This window comes from Dryobates pubescens, chromosome 14 (genome assembly GCF_014839835.1).
Source record: "Dryobates pubescens isolate bDryPub1 chromosome 14, bDryPub1.pri, whole genome shotgun sequence".
NCBI lineage: Eukaryota > Metazoa > Chordata > Aves > Piciformes > Picidae > Dryobates > Dryobates pubescens.
In genome coordinates this window covers 23,491,763-23,513,426 of record NC_071625.1, presented here as the reverse complement: position 1 = coordinate 23,513,426, position 21,664 = coordinate 23,491,763, and the positions used below count along the sequence as shown (strand labels likewise).

At 41.7% G+C, this 21,664-nt stretch overlaps 1 protein-coding gene across 2 annotated transcripts in view; it reads right to left on the bottom strand.

Moving 5' to 3' along the window:
• Positions 1-17,195: 17,195 nt before the first annotated feature.
• TMEM65 (transmembrane protein 65) overlaps positions 17,196-21,664 on the bottom strand; it is a 28,353-nt gene continuing 23,884 nt past the window's right edge. For both annotated transcript variants that reach the window (XM_054167253.1, XM_054167251.1), the window contains 3 exons: positions 20,562-20,604; positions 19,477-19,582; positions 17,196-17,979 (listed from right to left, as the gene is read on the bottom strand). In XM_054167253.1, the coding sequence (XP_054023228.1) occupies positions 17,884-17,979; positions 19,477-19,582; positions 20,562-20,604 (245 nt within the window). In that variant the 3' untranslated portion in view covers positions 17,196-17,883. The remainder of the gene's footprint in view (positions 17,980-19,476; positions 19,583-20,561; positions 20,605-21,664) is intronic.

Sequence of the window (21,664 nt, the reverse complement as noted above, 5' to 3'; positions counted from 1 at the left end):
GACATCTGCCAGTACCTATCACATGGCTTCCAGACACACACCCTCCCTTGAGTGCCTGGGAATGGGGAAAGAAGCTGCAATGCACTATCATCCAGTGATTTATCAAGAAAAGCCACTGATGTCTCATTATATTGATATTTTCATGCATCAGATATTTGGTTTCCCCTCACTGAGCCTGCAGAGAAAGAGCTGCAACAGTTGTGGACCTTGGCTGAAAAAAAAACAAAACAAAAATTTAATTAGTGCGATGATTTGTTGGGATTGTTTTTTCAACACTTGTTCAGCAAGCCCTGAATAATTCAGTGGCAGTTTTGTTTCCCATGAAGAATATATTCGGTCTCAAACTTGTGCCAGTGAAAACTTACACTGCATCACTGTGAATTTTCTGCTGTACACAACATCAGCAGTGATGCTTACAGATAAATCTCTAATGGGTTTGGGGTAAGAATTTGCTCAGTGGGTCCTCCAGTATAGACACAGCTTATGAATAACACCTGCTTACTCTTACACAATGCTCACAGGACACATCTTACTACAGTTTTCCACACCACAAATTGGTTGGTAGCTTGATTGCCTGAGATGGCTCAAGATCCACAGCATTTGCTGCTCCATCCTTTTCCTACTAATTCCTGGGCACCCCAGTTTGGTTTTTTGCCCAGTGTTGAGCAGTCAAGCCAGTGTCTTTGTAACACAAGCTATCACAGCACAGGAACATTACTCCGGTGAGGCAATGGTCAGCTCAGAGCCAAACACTTTGTTAGGATTGGTTTTCACTACGTATATCCCAGTACATTTACACATACTGAATCTCATATTTTTCTGCCCAGTCACTATGACTCAAAATATCCTTCTGGAATTCTTAACATTTGGTCTACTTTTTTTACTTTCCCCAGAAGTTTAGTGCCATTATTATTCACTCCCCTTTTCAGTCCATTATGAGTGTATTGACGAAAGCATTCAGCTGCCTTAGCTGTGAAATCGTTCCCTCCTTCCACAGGTTATTCATTCCTACCCTCCATGCAAGCTGCAAGAACTGACTGAATTTTGAAGAATAATGAAAGACAGAAATTGCCAAGTTAAGGTGTGGATAAAATATGAGCAGGAAGAAGATTATATCAAAACACACAGAGCTGGGAAATAAGAAATCTTTCCTCCCAGCCATACATTGTCTACCTGGGACACAAATGGGGCTAGATCTGTCCCACCTGGACCCCTTCCTGCACCATGGTGGGACAGCACAGGACCACATCTCTGCAACCTGGCTCTATGCACACCTGTGTCTGCAGAGGGGATGTCCATATTTAAGTGTCTCCCTGAAGAAGGGGCTCTGTTTGCCTTACTGCAGAGCAGTGGCCCCATGGTCAGTGCCTACAACAGTGGCTGGAAAGGGGCAGCAACTGAATTATTTTGCAGATATAACACCACATCCTAAGCCCATCCCGAGCCTGGTCTTTACAAAATGGAAGCATCTCCTCAGAAATAGCTGCTTGAGGCTGTCTGCTAAATGTTGTATCATATTGGCACATCAGATCTCAGCACACACCCACCCCTCCCCAGACCATGATTACTTCCCAGTGGGCCAGGAAAGTGTCAAATGGCATCTGAAAGCAGCTGCTTGCAAGAAGGCAACCATCAGCAACAGCACTTCTGCACCACATCTACATGGCAGGAGACCTGGGGCCCTTGTCATCCCCTCCATGTCATGGAAAGGAAGATTAAGGTAGATGAAACTCTGCAATGTGTTCCAGATCCCTTCTCCATGCCTTAGAAAGCATCAGCCTCCAAACACATCACACTTCCCACTTCTTGCAATGTCTGCTCTGTGCCAAGAGTTTATCTGCCATTATAGTCCTCAACCTATTCAAACTTCAATACCCAAACAATCCATCCAGTACCAGGTTAAGGGAATAAGATACAGGATTCAGAAGAGAATAATAAAATGAAATTCCATGAGTCTGCAAGATCAGACTATCTAATTTCACAGCTGCTACAAATCCTTAATAACAAAGCCCCTAAATACACATCTTAAGATCAAACATCATCACAGCCTAGGCTAAATTCTCATTAAAAAACAACACATTAATTGGCACAAATACTGCTAGTAGTGCGTCTGGCAAGAAACACTGATGTTTCATCTTTTCTTTTTAATGTGCATTTCTTACGGAACAAATTCTATCTCTGCTCCATCTGGAGCTTCTCATTTGCATCTTTTCCACTCACTCAGGTTAGAATATTGCATTACACCGAGGGGATTACAATAATCTCTTTGTAGACCAAAGTCTAAGCGAAACACTTGGAAACTTAAATGGACAAAAAGAGGTCTTCCAGTTAAAGACTCATAAAAATCAGCTGGTATCAGGAAAACATTTACATTTTAATGAAATTATGCTCTTCACTCTCCCACCCAAGATTGGATCTATTCTAGTTAATAGTTATAGTTAATAATAGTTAATGCAAAATATAAACCCATATAAAATGCCCACAAGGCAAGTGATGACCACCATTTGACCACAGGTAATTCACCTGTGTGGGATGGCTGGCTTGCAGCACAAAGAGAGGAAGCAGTTGGATCATAACAATTAAACCAGCACATCATTAAAACAACTCAAGTGTTTTCTTCGTGTCAGGCTCATGCAGTGCCCAAGGTTGCTCTGGGTAGGACAGTTTAACCAGAACTTGTCAGCGCAGCTCTCCGAGGGCCTCCCCTTGTATTGGGTTGGACTGAGCTGGAGTTAATTCTCCTCACAGCATCTTTCTAGTGCTGTGTTTTTGCAGCAGTAGTTGATAACACAGCAGTGTTTTGGCTACTGTTGAATCCAGTATCCAGGCTGTGTCCTTTCAACATTTCCCTGCCCCAAGAATACATTGAGGGGTGGGCAAAATACTGGGAGGGGACACGGCTGAGCCAGCTGACTCAGACTGGCCAAAGAGGCATTCCATACCATATGACATCAGCTCAGGTATAAGAATGAAGTGAAAGAAGGAAGTGGGGGGATTTGTCCATGGCATCTATCCTCCCAAGGAGCCACCAAGCTCAGAGAGCCTTGCTTCCCGAGACCAACCATCGTCCTGCTGATGGGAAGTAGAGACTGACATCTCTCTCTCTCTCTGCTTTTTGCTTCCATGCAGTCTATTGCTGTTTGCTTATTAGTGTTATTAAAATTGCTCCTATCCTATTCCTGGCTTCTGTTATATTTTTTTTCCCTTCTTCCCCTGTCCACTTAAGAGGAGGAGTGATAGAGTGGCTTTGGTGGGCATCTGGCCTCCAGGCCAGGGTCAAACCACCACACCCCTACATTGCAGAGGCATTGTAAGACAGTGAAAGAATGAAAAGCAGAATTATTCAGGAAAATAAGGGTTGATTTGCAACTAAATAACAGCATGTATGTTTTCCAATAGTTTTACTCCAGTAGCTTCAAAATGTCCTTGTGTGTTGGACATCTCTTATCTAGGATTTGCATAAAGCTAATGTTGAGAAACAGTTTTTATTTAGGGAAAAAAACCCAACCCTCTCCTCCATTTTTTTTACTTACAATGATAAATGTATTTAGAAGAAAATTCTCTTCTCCAGCTGTAGTCCCAAATCCCACTCACACTTTAATTACACTGGAAGTGCTTGGGACCAAATACTACTATTTCACAGATGGTATTTCAGAAGTTTCTGTTGATAACATTTTTTCACATACATTACAAGCAGTCTTTTCCTTATGCCCACCACCAGTCAGCTGTAGATAAGATCTCCTCCCCAGCCACTCTTTAAACTATAAACTGATACTGATGATGATTTAGAATAAAACTCTACAGTTTTCTTCTTATTATCCCTCTGGACAAAAAGCAACACCTGTTACCACTGTTCCCACCTCCAGTTCAGACAAAACCCTCACAATCTGTCAGGTTACTCTCTTCCAGTGATCAATATTCTCCAGCATTGATTAGAAAATAACAGCTTTCAAAAGCAGAGCAGCCCAGAGGGTAGGGATAATTTAAAGTGATTGCAGTGAGATAAACCTGGCCTGTAGGAAAAGAGTATTTCATGCCAAGTCCTTCAAGCTACAGAAGGATTAGGCTGCATTTCTCACATGCATTCCAAGTAGCTCATTCCACAGAGATCAGACCCTGCAGCTGTTGCACCCCCAGCCTGCTCAGAGCCAACCAACCTGGAAAGGCAACACCTCTGGACGGACACACACACACACAAAGGGGAGAGACAGAAATAAGCAACAAATCAGAAATGCATTTTAAAAGCAGTAGAGAACCTGGTCCTGCTTAGTGTTGGCAGGGAGGCACAAAAGTAGACAAGGTCTTCCAGGAACCTCCCCCAGTTGTGGTATGTCACCATGTATGTGCTATGCTTCTACCTGCTAGGAAATGCAAAGGTACTTTCTCCAAAGCAGGTTTCAACCAACAAAACTCTCCTAGTGTAACTCAAAACATGCATGCATCTTTCCTTCTCTGACAAGGACTGAGAATCCTGTCAAAGGTAAAATGTAGATTAGACCATAGTGATGTTTCCAAGTTCTAACTACCAATGAACTTTTAGCTACATAGTGCTTGTTTCGTCTTAGGTTTTTTCCCACCAAAAACCCACTGAACAATTGAAGTTTCATTCCACAGAAGAAGTGTTGGGGTTTTTTTTCCACAAGACAACAAAAACATATCCTACCCACAGAACTGCACCATGGCTGAGGTGGAGGAAGGGACATCTAAAGATGGCCTAGTCCAACTCCCTGCTCTAAGCATGTTGCACAGGGCTGCATTGAGTCAGATTTTCTGTATCTCCAAGAATGTAGACTCCACAATCTCTCTGGGTGACCTGCTCCAGTGTTTGATCACCCTCACAACACAATGTTGGGGGTTTCCTGTCCCAACACTGGGAATCACTGACAACCATCTGGCTCTGTCCTCTTTACTCCATTCTCAGTCAAGTATTCACATATGGGTAAAGTCTACCTGAGCCTTCCCTTCTCCAGACTAAGTAATCCTGCCTCCCTCAAGCCTTTTTTTATATGACAGATGCTCCAGTTCTTCAACCATTTTTGTGGCCTTTTACTGGATTTGCTCCAGTATGTCCCTGTTTCTCCTCTGTGGAGGGGACCAGCTCTGGGTACAGCACCTCATGTCTCATGAGGGCTGACCAGAGGGCAAGGATCAATGCTCTTGACCAGCTGGTAGAGCCCTGCCTAATATAGCTCAGGAGGCTGGTGCCACAAAGGCCACATCACCAGCTTATGGTCATCTTGGTGTCCACAGGACTACTCCTGACACAGCACACCCCTTTGTTGGAGTCCATGAATCTCCTCTCAGCACATTTCTCCAGCCAGCCCAGGTCTCTGAATGGCAGCACAACCCTCTAGAGCATCAGCCACTCCTCCCAGTTTCATATCATCTGCAAATGATCCAGGTTCATTAATGATGAGGCTCCCAGTATCAGCTCTTGGGTCACCAGTAGTGACTTCAGTTGACTGTGGGCCCAGACACTCAGGCTGCTCTCCATCTACCTCACTGTCCACTTGCAAAAAGGTAGGACAAACAGCATCCATCACTCTCCACTTGTCCACTGAGCCCATCACTTCCACAGAAGGCTATCTAAATTCAGCTACAACTACTGCAAAATGACAGGTGTACCACAGAATAAATTGTTATCTTCAAGTTCCAATAAAGAGGATCCCTGAATTACGATTCAGTTTACGTGATCACGTTTCTCTTAGGAAGAACTCATACGACAGGGTGAGGTTTGTGTTAGGAACACTCAGTAGCTATTCTTTTCTATATCTCCTCTGGAAAAGTAACATCTGCTGGAGCTCCAAAAGAGATGTCATGCAGATAAATGAGCTCTTCAGTGAAAGGAATGAACCACAGCCATTCTTATGCTGACTTAAACTTGTTGCCTCTTGACTTAAATCTCCATCATCTAAGATTAATAATGAAGATTAAGTACACATTCTGAAATAGGCGTGTTTATGGAGATGGCTTTGGTTGAAGGCAGATGAAAGGGAATTTTCTTGACTTTTGTCTGCTGTTGAGCTATCAACCTTTAAGAAAACCTCAAGAAATACATCAGCACCACCTTAGCAAAGGTCTCAGTGCAGCACATGTTCTTCCCTGGTGGACAGGTCTTGTGCACAGAACAGATGCTCAGCCTGTGGCAGCTCATTTAGTCTGAAGTTTAACTGGAGCTTTTGCTCTAAGAAAAAGGAACCTCCCTGCTTTCCAAGATGCCCATCAAGCACCCTATATGAGTACTATCCATTGCATGTCATATGATGAAGAACCAGACTAACAGTCACTGAACTGAGGCTCTGCAATCTGTTCAATGAATTTCACAGAAGTCTTAGCACATTTTCCATTTACTAGTGTGTTCTATATATGGCCTTGTTAAATTTGCTTCAAATACACCATTACCAGTATCTGTTCTGGCTGTCTCCCAAGCTGTACAGAGAACTAGTGACTGTAAAAGCAGCTTAGCAAAAGAATCCCAGCTGCTTTTGCAAAAGTTACTTAAGACATTGAGGCAAGTCTCCAGTGCACATGAAGCACTATATTTCTTCCAGGCTGAGAACATGACAGCCTTTTTCTCTTTCCAGTGAAGGACAGCAGTATTTTTGTTGATTGCCAAGAGAAATATCAGTCTGCCAATCCTGCACAAGAAGAAAGAATGCTTTTATTTTCAGTTTAGCAGCATCTAGTCCTGAAGGTGAAAGACTTTATTATAGCTTTGAGTTTGCTCCAAGTTTAGAGCACGGTCATGTTAAAATAAATGGCCTCATCCACCGTTGTTGTTATTCTAGTCACTTACGCCAGTTGCAAAAGTCACTCACCTTTCAGACTCTACAAGCCATGTATCAAAGTCATCATATGGCCAAGAGTCACAGGAGTCAGGGAAATGAAGGTGGTGCAGCTCTAGAAGTTATTCAGCCAGTCTCCAAAAGCCCATTTCACTGGGCTAGGTCACCGCAGTGACTCAGATGTGCAGTAGTCTTTGCTGGCTCATCTTCTCCCAGGATTTGGATGACTGGCCAGCAAACCTTCAAACTCAGCTCCACAGCCTGCCACATGATAGTTCTAGTGAGATGGAGGTCAGTCTCTTTCCTCAAGCAACAAGACAAGAGGAAACTGCCCCAAGCTTCACCAGGGCAGGGTTAGATTAGATATTAGGAAAAATTTCTTCACCAAAACATTGGAACAGACTGCCCAGGAAAGTGGTAAAGTCACCATCCCTGAAGGTATTTAAAAGATATGTGGATGCAGCACATAGCAATATGGTTTAGTAGTGATCTTGGCAGTGGTAGGTTACTGGTTGAACTTGATGATCTTAAAGGCCTTTTCCAACCCGGACAATTCTATGATTCTGTGCTATACCATGAGCACAGGATCCAGATCTCCAGAGTCAGAAAGCTGCATGCAGTTCAACAGCCACAAGGCGCATACATTGGATTTACCTCACCTCCATCCCCAAGTCTAAAGTTTGCATAATTTATAGTTACCCATCTAAGATTCCTCTCCAGAAGCAGAGAGACAGAGTCTGTCTGGCTCTCTGAGAGGCTCAGAGGTAGGTATAACTTCTAGACAGCCACAGCTAAGTGAGACAAATCCTACCTCCAATCAGAATGGCAGGCTGATGTACCACAGCTTCCTCCAGCAACATTATTAAGTGCCAAAACTGCCAGTTTCTATAACTCAATTCACTAAGATCAGCAAGAACAGAGTTTCCTCTTGTGGGCTGAACAGTTAATAGTCTTAAAAACAGTGCAAAAATATTCATAAAAAAGATGGCAATTCAGAGGTGGGAGAAAATGAAGAAGGCTGAGACAGTTTTGACAGCAGACAGCAATATCAAGAGAAGGAAAAAGTAACGGCAGCAAAATAGTCTTCATTTGTGATAACTATCTTGTATCTGAAATACTCCATCCTGTGTTTACAGCACAGGAACATGGAGTTTGTTTATGTGCAGAGAGAATAGGGCTACATGGGATTAATGGGATATAAAAGGGGAAAAAAGCAGTATATTTCAGCAGTGACTAAGAGTGGTTAAAAAAGAGATATCTTTTCAATATATGAGTATTTTCAAGTGTGCATATACACTAACCATGGGGAGGAATTACTTAGTATGACACACCATGGAGTAGTAAATTCAAAGCAGCAAACTGGAGTACAGTTAAAAGTGAAATTTAGGGGGGAAAAAAAAAAACAACCAAACACCACTGTTGAAAGTGAAATATGTGAAAGCTGCAGACCACAGTTTACAAGAGAGCTACAGAATCTGCATGCCTGCAACATCCCAGACACAGCACTGCCAAGTGTAGCCAGAACAGTTATTCATGGACAGCAGCAAAACCAGCTTAGTGTGTTCTGTTGTATTTTGTTGTTTTTTTCCCCAAACATTTACATCTCCACAGCATCCACACAAAAAATCATGTTGAGAAAACTCCTATCATTGTAATGCTTCCAGGCCACCATTCTTCCGCCTGCATTTTCTTACAACCTGCCAGAAGAGGAATCTCCCCATCTTCAACATACCAAGAGGAAGCTAGCAACAAACATTACCCAGAATAAGATTTGAGGGGCATATGAGATAAAATATGCAAAAAACCACAGTGCACAGTCAAAGATGGTTCCAGATGCAGGCAAGATCAGAGGACAAACCCCCGGTATGGTACTTACCCTGCCAACAGTTTCTTTATTAAGGCATTTCCAGGCAGCAGGAGCCTTCCAGGCTCCAAGCCTCTGCACTTACCCTCTGGTCTCTGCTTTCACAGGTGCAGAACATGGGTACTGCCCTCCAAGAGACTCTACTCCTGAGCTCATCAGAACTGTTAGTATGGCAAATCTGAGGGTATGCAGCAGCACCGGTGCAATGTGGACACCATGTCTCCTGCATTGCCGTGCCCAGGCTTATAGACCATGTGTGGGTGTCAGATTCATATGAGTTGGATGAGATGAGTTCCTATATACTTCCCCAAAAGCCCTACAGGAACCAACATTCATGACTCAACCAGACCAGATCACAAGTGTGAGTCATAATGTCTCCTGGAGACTTGTATTTCAAAGGCTTCCGTAAGAACATTTTTAACTTGATTTGCATGAATTGGTAACATGATACAGAACATTTTGGTGATGGTTATATGAAAAGTCTCTTCCAAAACATTCAGAGTCACATCACCAGGGCATAAATAAGACCAATACCATTACAGAAAGCAACAGAAGTTGCATGTTCAGAGAACAAGAAGCAAACAAAATTTATGAAACCAGTATGGTAACCACATAGTGAACAAGTAGATACATTTTCATCTTCCACCATGCCTGAACAGGACTTTTAAAGAAACCAGCCAAATCATCAACCAGTGAAGTGCACTAACAACTGCCAGCACCTAATCAAAGCAAAACATAGGTTACCATTAACAAGGAAAAGAATCATAGAATCAATAAGGTTGGGAAAGACCTCAGAGATCATCAAGTCCAACCTATTGCACATTGCACATTGAAGTGCAATGTCCAATCCCCTCTTGAACACTTCTAGGGATGGGGACTCCACCACCTCCCTGGGCAGCACATTCCAATGGCAAACAACTCTCTCAGTGAAGAACTTTCTCCTCACCTCGAGCCTAAACTTCCCCTGGCACAGCTTGAGACTGTGTCCTCTTGTTCTGGTGCTGGTTGCCTGGGAGAAGAGACCAACCCCCTCCTGGCTACAACCTCCCTTCATGTAGTTGTAGACAGCAGTAAGGTTTCTCCTGAGCCTCCTCTTCTCCAGGCTAAACAATCCCAGCTCCCTCAGTCTCTCCTCATAGGGCGTGTGCTCAAGACCACTCACCAGCCTTGTTGCCCTTCTCTGGGCACCTAAGTGAAAAGTCCACCCTGACTATTTGTCCCATTTCAAAGAAATTATTTGTGACACCATCTCAACAGTGTTTATCCAGCTAAAAACCATAAGATAATAGTTTTAAAATATGCTGAGCATTTTATTACAGAGGGGAAAAGTCCCACCCCACTATTGCTCTCAATAATAATTTACAGTAAGAAGCACAAAACAGGAACAGCCCCTCTTGCACTTTCACAGGCTCACTGTACCTATGGGGAGCACCCTAATTTACTACACTGGAAAATAAAAGGATTAATAAATAACATATAAACCCCATGACCTTCATTTACTACGACTCAGTTTAAATCATGATCAAGTCAATACAGGACCTGCACCAAAGTGGCTTTTATCAGATGGAACTCAGAAATCTCCTATCAGTGGGACCAGCAGAGGGAAAAATACTGGTTTGTATCAAATCACTGCTCTTGTCAGGGTTTTTCAGGTATTTCAGTGAAGCTAACAATTTCTATTTCTTTGAAGGGAGGGCCTTATTTCCCTCCCGTGTTATTATCTTTTGGAATTATATTCTTTGATGGCTCACAATGTGCCCCCTATACTGGCATCAGAACTACAAATGACTCAAGGAGACATAAGCAAATCCAGCACTGAGAGGAAGCAGCTGCAGAATAGTCACCAAAACCATAATCACAACTCTCTTGATTATTTGCCACTTACACTTTGCTACCTCACACCACTTGAGGCATACCTCAAACTGACAGCATGAAGCAGCAGGTCACTATAAAGTTCCCTTTTGCTGGCCAACCTCTATTTGAACAGATTGCACTTTTCAAGCAGTGGAATTCCCAATGGGGAACCCCCACCACTGTGAGACACGTGACATGTGCATAGCTTGTCACAGCAGCTGAAATGAAAACAAAAAAGTTGTAATTTGCTACCCACATGGAGTGTCACTGAGAGAAGTCATCCAGAGCAGAGCTCTCCCCCGCTGCAAAGTTTCAAAAGAACACGTTTGTTTCCTTGTCATCCCCTCCTCACTACCAGGCAGCTCCATTTGCATCCATCCAATGAACTATTTGCTTCCCACTTAAATCAACTCTTCCATTTCACATTGCACAATAAATGATTTCACTAACCAAAAGCAACATAGAGTCTGGGTTGATCAGAACCTACACAAACTCTGAGCAAGGGCTAGGGCTGAAACTCCAATATACTCCACATACTCACCATAGTCTGGAGAACAAAGGAAGACAGCAAGAATTAACACCAATATTGCAGTTTTGATGCACAGTCTGTATGGTGGTAACCACCTCCCTGCAGAGTACGACCAACCCCATCCTGGACACCTGCCATGTATCAGAAAAAATACATTCTCCAGTGATTTATGCCATCTGCAAAGGGGTCACAGTGCATATAGTAACTGGAAGTTGCCCAGATGCAACATAGAAAGGCTCCATTTAGGCAAATAAATTCCACTTCAGAAATCTTCCTAACATATGAAAACTGAGCTTTGAAGCCTGCAGGATATCTGCAGGCATCCAATTCACGAGTGCTCAAATCATTCACATGTCGTGCTGTGACCCACAGGAACATCACATGCTGGCTTTCCCAGGGTTGCAGTCTTCTAAAACATCCACCCAGGTACGTTCATCTCTGCACTCCTCAGCACAAAAACCACATTGCCCTGTAGAAGCAGGTCTAGAGGAGGGCCAGGAAGATGATCGAAGGGCTGGAGCTCCTCCTCTGTGAGTAAAGGCTGAGAGTTAGGGTTGTTCAGCCTGAAGAAAAGGCTTCAGGAAGATCCTGTTATACCCAGCCTCACTGTACTTAACAGGGGCCTACAGGAAAAACGGGGAGGGACTCTTATCAGGGAGTGTAGTGACAGGATTAGGAGTAATGATTTTTAAGCTCAAAGAGGGTAGATTTAGTTAAGACACTAAGACATTCTTCTGTGAGGGCAGCAAGGCACTGGAACAGGCTGCCCAGAGAAATTGTGAACACTCCTTGGAAGCATCCAAGGCCAGGCTGGATAGGACTTTGAGGAACCTGATATAATGGAAGGTGACCCACCCACAGTAAGGGAGTTAGAACTAGGTTTTGGAACCATAAGATGCCTTCTAACCTAAACCATTCTATGGTTCCAAGAGTGGGTCAGGAGGAGACTCTTTTTATTATCTACACAAAGGACTATCCTGTACCTCAGGATGTCAGTGTAACCACCTTTGCATAAAACTAGAACAATGACCCATCCCATCTGCCTGTCTACAAGGCAACTGAGGACTACAAATGAAGACTGCCTCTCACAGTGATCTCTTCTTGGGATGTTTTCCCACGTGCAATAACTCCAGCCACAGCCCCTCTCCCAGTCCTGCCATCCTGTAGAGGCTGTGATGCTCACAGATGAAAGTGGGCATAAGGAAAACACCACCCTCCAGAGTGCCTACAGAAAAAATGGGCAAGTAACAAGTCAGGGAAAGCAGTAAAAAGTCACTTGCAGATATGCATCAAAGCCTATCTGAAATTTCATCAAAAAGCCGTTGTTTTCCTTTTAAGAGCTAACTGGCATTTGATGCTGTTTTTGGTAACTAAGCAGTTATGTTGCAAAGGTAAATCACCTGTACTCAATTCTCTTCCTATTCAAAGTCTCCTGTGCTCCAAAGAGGGTATTTTACTACCATTTTGCTTTTGAGGGTTGCTTCTATGGCAGCTCAATAGCTGAGATGTGTAGAAAAGCCACACTAAAGTGGGAAAGCTTTATCAGTCCTTTCTTCCAGTCTCTCAGCCTGTGAAAACCACTCTGAGTCACAAAGCACAGCCGGGAAGCAGCACGAATGTGAAAGCAGAGGTTTCCCGCCAAACACGCGCCCCGCCCCGCCCCCCCCCCCCCCCCCCCCCCCCCCGCTTTTAATGAATCCTCTATGCATCCCCATGGAGGGAAAATGGCCTAGGCACGGTCCCATTCTCCTCCCTTTATTCTTTGTCCCTACCTGGAAGTAACAGCTAATACATATTTCTGCTGGAAATTATTTATCACAACTGCAAACAGATCACCCCACCCTGTCCAAGCAGCAGTGCTGTGCCACACATCCTGCTCCATGGCAACCTCTTCCCAACAGGAGCAGCAACTGTAGGTCCAATTTAGCAAATCTCATTCTTTGGCTACATGCTTTGTAACCAGTGAATAGTCCCATTCAGTACACTTCATAATCCTTTTCAAGATTATGTACTTACTGATAGGTAACAGCGTAACAGATAACTATCTGTAGGGGCTTAAATGCTCTAGGTAACAGCATGAGGCCTTTTTCCATAATCAAAATACAGACATAAGACACTTTGATAAGCAGAGTATCAAGAACAGAACACAAAATGGACACAATGCAACAGGTTTAAAATATCATATTCTTTTAATATTGCACAGCAAATTATTCTCTGCACACATACCTAGAAGGAGCAACTCGGGAGGCTCTGGAGTACTATTCATAGCTGCATCGTTACTTAAGCAAGTTGCATAGACACCCCTGGACTACCAAGGTGAAGGGTTAAACCAAACCTGTTTCCTGTCAGTTCTCTTTATGTTGCTGCAAGAGGCCTTATCTTGTTATCATCATCTCACAGGAAAGACACCACATCAGTACCCCACACTCTCCTGTTGCCCAAGGTTACTATTCTAAATTACATACCTGCAGCTCAAAAACTGCTTGGCTCAAATCCTTGTGACTAAGTCCCTTCAGAGAGTTGGGGGAAGCTCACAGGTCTCTCTAGAGATGGTGTTTGTTTTGATTGGTGGAGGTAGTCTTACAAAATAAAAGAATCTTCTGCATTTATCTTAGCTGGCTTTTAAATTCCATGTTTGCTCAACCCCTTCAATCCTCCCCCAATTCTGTACTATTTTGAAGCAACAATTTGAATGTCAAGGGTTCTGAACACTGACATGAGGGTAAAAGCTTTAAACTTTAAAACAGGAGTTTGAATTTGTTGCATTAACTGCAACCTGGAGTAGCTCTACCTCTTCATGATTTAGGTTTTAAAAAACAAAACAAAACAAACAAACAAAAAAACACTCCAGAGGTATAACACTATTGAGTAGGATGATAATTCCTCAATACTTTATTAAAGCCTTCAGTTTTATATACTGCTGTTCAGTCAGCCTGTCACTAGACCATGTAAAACATCAGAGAAGTGGAAAACACAAGGGCTAGAAGTGCAATGAAGTCTCAGAAGAGTTCTAGTACACAATACCATCAGAATAGAGTAAAACAACATCCAACCTATACAGGTTGTCAAAATGAGAGGAGACTGCCCTGGCAGTAGAGGCATGGTTTACTGATAACACTTCATGCACAGACATCCCCAAATGGGACGGACCAAGAAGTGTGGGGGGCAGGGGGGAAGGTGAAGAGTTCCAAAGTGCAGGAAAGTTCATAAATGCTTAGTTAGCATACAAAAAACTTAGTTAATTCCAGAAGTTCAAGTCCAGGTGGATGTCTGACTAATATTAACCACAAACACCAACACTTTACACCATGCAAATATTTTAATTATTTAAATTGCTCTCTTCCAAGCATGAAGAGACAGAAGTACCACTCCACAGTGGCGTGTCCTATGACAGTGACAAAGGATCACCTGCTTATAACTTAAAAAACAAATTCCTGGTTTGTATAACTGAGGCTGAATACCCAAAGGATATTATTAACATTTCCCCTCCAGCATCCGGTCTAATAAAGAAACACAGAACAGCTTTGCTGTGGTATAAAAGTTCACAGAAAGTTTGACAATTTAATTGAAGACAATACAAAATATGTTGTCTGGATTCAAATAATTTATGTAAAGTACATGAATGAGAAAATATTGGCGAGAAGATCTGGGAAACTGCATTATCAGATGCATGTTTGTTGTCCCTAGAGAAAACATACAGTCAAAAATACATTTCAGTTACAATAAAAGACAGCATTTTAAAAGAAACACAATTTCATCTCTACCAGCCCTTTGAGGTGAAAGATTCCTGTTAGCACAGGACAAACTGATAGAATTTTAAAACTAGAGTAATATTGAAATCTCTGAATATGCCTGTAGTGTTTGGGTTCCCTTTTATAGAGGAGAGAGAAGATAACAGAAAACAAAGAGTGTTTTGTTAGTACTCTGTCTTCTCAGTTAAGTGTTTCTAAAAGTGTGTTCAGAGCATCACACACCTCAGAAAATCTCACCCTCCTTGTAAGGAGACAGACCAGATCAGGCACAGACCTTCCCTTCCACATATGGCAGTACTACATCCACACAAGAGTGGGTCCTGTGCAGGCAAAGAAAGCTACCCCCAGTGCACTCAGGGTGGCAGCTTAGCCCCAACAAGCACTTTCCCTCAGCCACCAGAAGAGCCACTACACCTCTCAAATCATAAGGTGTTTCTTCACATTTGTCAAATATCAAAACCCCAGAAGTCACCTTCATGATTACAGCATCAAACCACAGCCTGAAACACCCAAGATTTCTTACCATGTGTCACTTGCCCTCCACACTTTTGTGGTCAGCTAAACAGTTTAACAAGACAACACATGATTAATTTCTTCAAAGATATTTTAGTGCATTAAATCTCAGTAAAAGCATTGGTTGCAGTACAATAGTTTGACATACAGGAACAAAACATACTCAATTTACATGCACGAACTATTGATCAAGAGTACACAGTCTTTCCTTTGCCATTGTAAAATGAACGCTGCTAAGCCAATGCAGCCTTCTGGCTGTTCTCATGAGGTCTGAAAAAGTGATGAAAACAAGTGTTGCAGCTGGTACTAAGGCAAAGAACAGAAGCCTGGCCACTGCTGGAAGAATCCCACAAAGATGCCAATAGTGTAATGGGAAACAGTGTTGGCATTACTGCAAAACAGCTACGAAAGCAGCTGTGCAAAAGTGCTCTGATGTGTGCTTCAGTTTCAAGAAAAGAACATGTGGGAAATGCAGCTCTACACAAACATACCAGAAACAAAGTTAAATGCAGAGGAAGAGAAGTTAGAGTTTAGGGCAAGAAAAATTTGTGGATAAAAGAATAATTTTTTTTTTTTTTTGATCATTGAAGTACTGTAAACCAGCAGATATCTGTTGGGGAAAGAGTGTAAAAATCTTTAGCATGATTGAGTTTTGTGGTTAGGGTTTGGGGCTGTTTTTTGTGGTTGGAGTGGGGTCTTTTTATTTGTTTGTTGGTGTTAGTTTTTGGGGGGGATTTTTGTTTGGTGTTTTGGGCTTTTTGTGTGTGTGTTTGTGTTCTTTTAACAAAAGCTTCTGACTTCAAAAATGCAAGCCCAAACTTCTTTGCATTTGAGCTCTATGCCTGGCTGATACTTCTTTCCATTTTACAGTTTGGCCCAGATTCTCATGGTTTAATGTACCGAGTACAGCTCATGCTATTTGGACTACTCACTGCAAGTTTTCAAAGGATAGATACAGCACTGTCACCTTCATCAACAGCTGATGGCAAAGTGTCAGTACTGCTGTTAAAGGACTTGTAGAAATAGTAACAGAAAAGTCAGATTTATGACCAAGAGATAATCAACAAGCTCTGTAAGACACACGTATTACAATGAGACTTTTCCTATAGCAAACAAAAGTCATCAGGGGACAATTTTTTTATTCCTTTTGAAAAAAACATTTCATTCTAGGCTACAGAAGTGCCAGCAGTTCCAGAAATAAAACTTTCAAACTGTCCAGGCTGTGCCTCTCTTTTAAGTGTCTCTTTTTCCACAAATGGTATTCAACACGGTAAGAAACTCTCTCCTCTAATCAAGTTAGCAGTTTAGCATTATGTTATTTGGCAAGTCAGACCCTGAAATATAACTAATATTTGATAGTTGTAATCCATTTATTCATTACAATATAAAAAAGAAGTACAGTTACATGTGGCTGTCAGATCTATAATACACCAAGTGAGACTGCAAAAGTAAAAGGCAAAAAGGAAAAAAAGGAAAAAGGCCTCAAGTCTGCTTTTTTCTTTCTGGTTGGTTTTCATCCCTGCTTTCCCCCCCAGTTGCCTTACAGGAGAAAACCCAAAAAAGTAGCAAAGGATTAATCTTAAAGTTATATTCTGCACATCAGGTCCTCTAATCCAGACTGCTGGGTACACTTTGTGTCACCTGAACCACCCATTATAAATTTCCAATGCCACCATTCAGTCATACTCCCAAAGTGTTCTGTGGCCCTGTCCACCCAATCAACTATTCACACCTTCTTTTAAGCAGAGCAGAAAAACACAAAATAGGTAGTTTGTGGTTTTGATGAAACAGGTGGTCTGAATTCTTTATTATCACACTCAAGGCTCAGCAAGACAAATTTAAGGATATCTCAGCTCAATTCTCAAAATACTGTTTAGAAATTAAAAGGGGGGGGGGGGGCAAAGGCATAAATATGGAAATACAAGTGGTGTTAAAACACCACTAAAAGTCTGACTTGGTGAAGAGCCTACACTGGAAACACTTACCTTGTCAAAGCATTAAAATGATACTCTCAGAAGACAATTCAGAGACAGCACTGTGAAAGAATGTAAACTAGACTGACATAGATCAGTGAAATATCTACAAGGCAGTGCAAAATGGTGGCTGGTGATGGGGCACCCAGTCATCTTGCAAGGTAAGGGACTTAAAATTAATCAATTAATCAAATTAATAATCTGCATTGAAGGACCTGATGTACAGCAGTGAATTTTTTGTCATGCAATTACAACTATTAAGCAACCAATAAGGCAACTCATGAGTGATACTGCCATCCATGGTGGATTATTGAAGTAATAACCCATTAAAGAATAAGGTCAGAGGGTAAAGTGGTAAACATCAGTTGCCATAAGTGAAGAGACTTTGAAAATGTACAATTAAATAAAAAGTTAGATGATACCTTATAAAAAGAAGTACCAAACACAGCAAAGCCACAATAAATTAGTGTTTCCATAAAACGACATGCTGAAGGTTTTGTTCCCAAGTCTATACATTACTTTTTTTTTACTGTCTGGTAATTCCTAGATATTGACAGAGGAGTTGAATAATTGAGGTACAGTAGTTTACATTTGTATACGTCTTGTAAAAAGGTTAATTTTTTTCTTCCAGTTTTTCTTCCTCATCGCCAAAGAACAACAAAGGAAACATTCCTAAAATGCAGCCAATGGTCACTCCAATAGCTTTACCCTAGAGAAAGGGGGGAAAAAATTGAGTTTCTCACTGATCTATTACTCATTTGCAGTGCAGTACCAACACCACCAGGAAAATAAACTGCTTGTTCTAGTTTGCAGCTGGAAGCCGCATTTTTCTTAGCATGCAGACTAGAAACGCAATCTATGAGAGAGAGATACCATAGGGTTAGGAACAGTGTGCACTGTGACAGGACAATTCAGAATAAAGAGGAAGGGAATGACCTATGAAGAGCTGCACAGGTGGTAAGGAAGGAGATGAATTCCAAGAATTAATAGGATGGCCAGGAAGACAGGGAAGAAAAAAACACCCCACACATACATTTTAGCTGCAGCTCTTCATGTCTCTGCTTGTATTTAGCAATGTAAATTACTAAAACTCAGGGACAAGGAATTCCTTGCCAGTGTGATGGCTTGCAATGGTAGAAAGTGAAGGGAAAAAACACATTGAAAAATATTTACATCCAGCTCAATTGTCAGCAGTCAAAAGGAAAGACAGGCAACATCCAACCCCCATCACCAGCAGTTGTGGGTACTATTAAGAAACTTAAAGGTAGCAAGTGAAAAAGAAAAGATACATGCATACAAACAAAGATGCTCAGAAACCTTTAAACAAAAACGCTGTGAGTGAATTGCAGTGCAATGACAGGCTTTTGCAACAGACTCAGCTTCCACCTAGAAGACTCTTACATTTAACATAATAGAGAGCAGCTCACTGACATGCCAGTTCTTCCCTGTTCAATGCTTTGTGATCTATCACTGCTCAAACCAGACTTTTCCCCCCCGCAACTTCTCCTAAGCAACTGTTACTTCTCTTCTCTTAAACCAGCAAAGGTTTTTTCCCCCCTACAAGTTTGTTGTAGCAAAGTGAAAGACATACCTGTTTTTTAACCCAATCCCTTATAATCTGTTTATTTAATGAAAGTAAACTAACACTCTCACTGCTGAAGTAGGACTGCTTCAAACATTTCAATATTAATTAAACAATCTGCAAGATGAGTATCTGTAAAACATAACTGTAAAGCTAGGCAGTGAAAATGCTAGAAGTTTACTCAGAGGAAAGCATTCCATATCCAAGTTAACTACAGAAATCAATACACACTAGCCATACTAGCACAGGCATATGAATAGCAAGCACTTGACAAAGAATGTGCACCAGTAAAGTACTAAGGGGTCATAACTTCCAAATAAACTATCTTATCACAGTAGCCAGGGCTCAACCCAGGTATCTGCATAGCATACATGATGTCATTGCAAACATTATCCATGTTACTAGTCACCTATGATTTTTTGCAAAGACCCCTCCCCCAGATCAAAACAATCCAGTCTCGTGGCGCTGCCTGATGTAGGCTCACAACTGAACCTTCCAGAACACATGCAAAATGTTGGTGATTGTTAAGTTTATAATAGTGACAAAAGGGATTTATCACATGAATTTAAGTTGAAAAGAAAACAAACACTCCATCAAAACAGTGCCTACCTACAGGATACTCACCAAGTGTGCACTGAGGCGTGTTTGCCACATATCAGCCTGTTTGGGTGTCAGATCAGGAATTGACAGACCAAGCCGTGAAGCTAAAGCTTCTACATAACCTGCAAGACTGGAGGAACAAGAAACAACAGCAAAGGACTATTTTGCCTTGTAGTGAGGATTTTGGAATATTTGAAGCACTGAACTTTAAACAAATATCTTTTCCTTCAGCATACTGATAGCATTGACAGGAAAATTGCATTCAGACTTCTGATGGCCACATTCCACAGTGCAAGCTAACTGAAGTTCTCACTGATTTTATATACCCTATTTCCAGGAAATGCTTTATGCAGCAAGACACAACTGGTGTGAATGTTGCTGTAGTTTTGCACAGCTTATAAGCAACCTTTACTGGAGGAAAAGTTGCACATACACACGTTAGTAACAAGCCTAGGCATTGGCTAAAAAGACAATTAGAGGGAAAGGGGTGGGGGGGTGGTAAGAGTCCTAACAGACAGCTTTACTTGAAGCAGTGACCCAGCAATTTATTTTAAAAATAAAAATATCACCTGCATCTGTTTATGTCAGAACTATGTATGCCTAGGTCTGAGGACATTGCAGATATTTCCCTCTCAAATAAAACAATTCTATATCTTCAGATCTAGGCATAACAATAGGGAGGTGTATGGGGTATTTTTTACCACAGGAATGCATCACATCACACACACACACACACACAAGTAGTAAATGGATTTTTTTTGCATTTTGTATTTTAACTACTTTTTGAAGAAAGAGTTCTAATACTTCCTTAAACATTACCTACAGACTACATGAAATCAGGTTAAACACCAATCCTGGTTTTATCACTCAAAATATGTAATACTGTTAGAGTTATTCTGTTTCAGAACAATGGCACTGCAGTTTTAAGATCAACAAAAGCCACCAATACCTCAATTTAGCAGAGACACAACGCACTTCTAGCCATGCAGTTTACTTAGAATTCAAGTGACAGGGAGGAAAAGGGCAGTCTCAGCAGTTTAAATGTTTTAGAAAGGGGAGGAAAAAAAACCAAAACACCACAAAAATGCTTAATACCAGCTCAGACATACCCCAGTCCAGCTAAATCTGACACAAGGTTTCCCAAAGCTGCAGCTGGAGGGAGGAAGAGGGAAGAGAAGGGAAGAAAGTGGAAAAGTATTATTTTAGTTACAAACAAAAGACATCAGCTCATCAAAACAACCCCAAACCTGGAACTAAGTCTCTTTAATTTTAGAGTTTGTCTCCTGAACTTATTTCAACAGTAATAACAGTGGACTGTCAATAATAGGAAGTGCAACTATTTATCTCCACTTACATGAAGAAAACTTGACAAATAAAAAAAGACAACAATGACACCTGGAAATCTTACAGCTTTTCAGATGAGAACTAAAAACAGTCCTGTGTGGTTGCTGGACACCAAGCAAGGCTTTCCAGTGCCTGAAGAGGTACAGGAGCACTGGGAATAGATGGAACTGTTCATGTATACGGGTTTGAGAAACATTTCAACATATCCATGAACTGTGGCAGTTTAGGGATAAATACACTATGCATGACTGAATAAGTTACACACAAAATACATGGGTCTCTCAGCACATCTTAAAGGGGCAAGCTTCCTTGTGACTGTCTTGCATTGCAACAGGAGACTGCAAATGGCTACTTGCTCTGCTATATACATTTTCATTTAAGCTGTCTGCATGCTTTTGAGCAATGCTGCATCTGCACTTGGTGGATTCCATAAGCATTTTTTTCCCCACTGCAGAGGTACCAAAGCTGTTGAGCACAGCTTATCAGCTTCAGCACAGTGCAGGAGTAGGGTGGCTGCTTGGCCTTCCCATGGTATCACATGGAGACAGAGAGGCCCCCAAGAACAGCAGCCAACACAGTGAGCGGACAACAACTCTGATCTTCACTTAGCACTGCAAGCAAACAGCAACTGACAAATACAGACAGACATAAATACCATATCCAAGAGAATTTACAGCAGTTCCAAGAGGAAAGCAGATTTGCATTTCTGTAAGTAACCCAGGATGTAAGCTTTTAGATTAAAGACAACAATCTTTTCAAAAGCTATCTGAACTCAAATTCCACTTCTGATAGCTGAATAATTCCTTGCCTCATCCACAAGTTGTTTCTGCATCAGGAAAGGCAGCTGCAAGACCAAGGAAGAGCCATT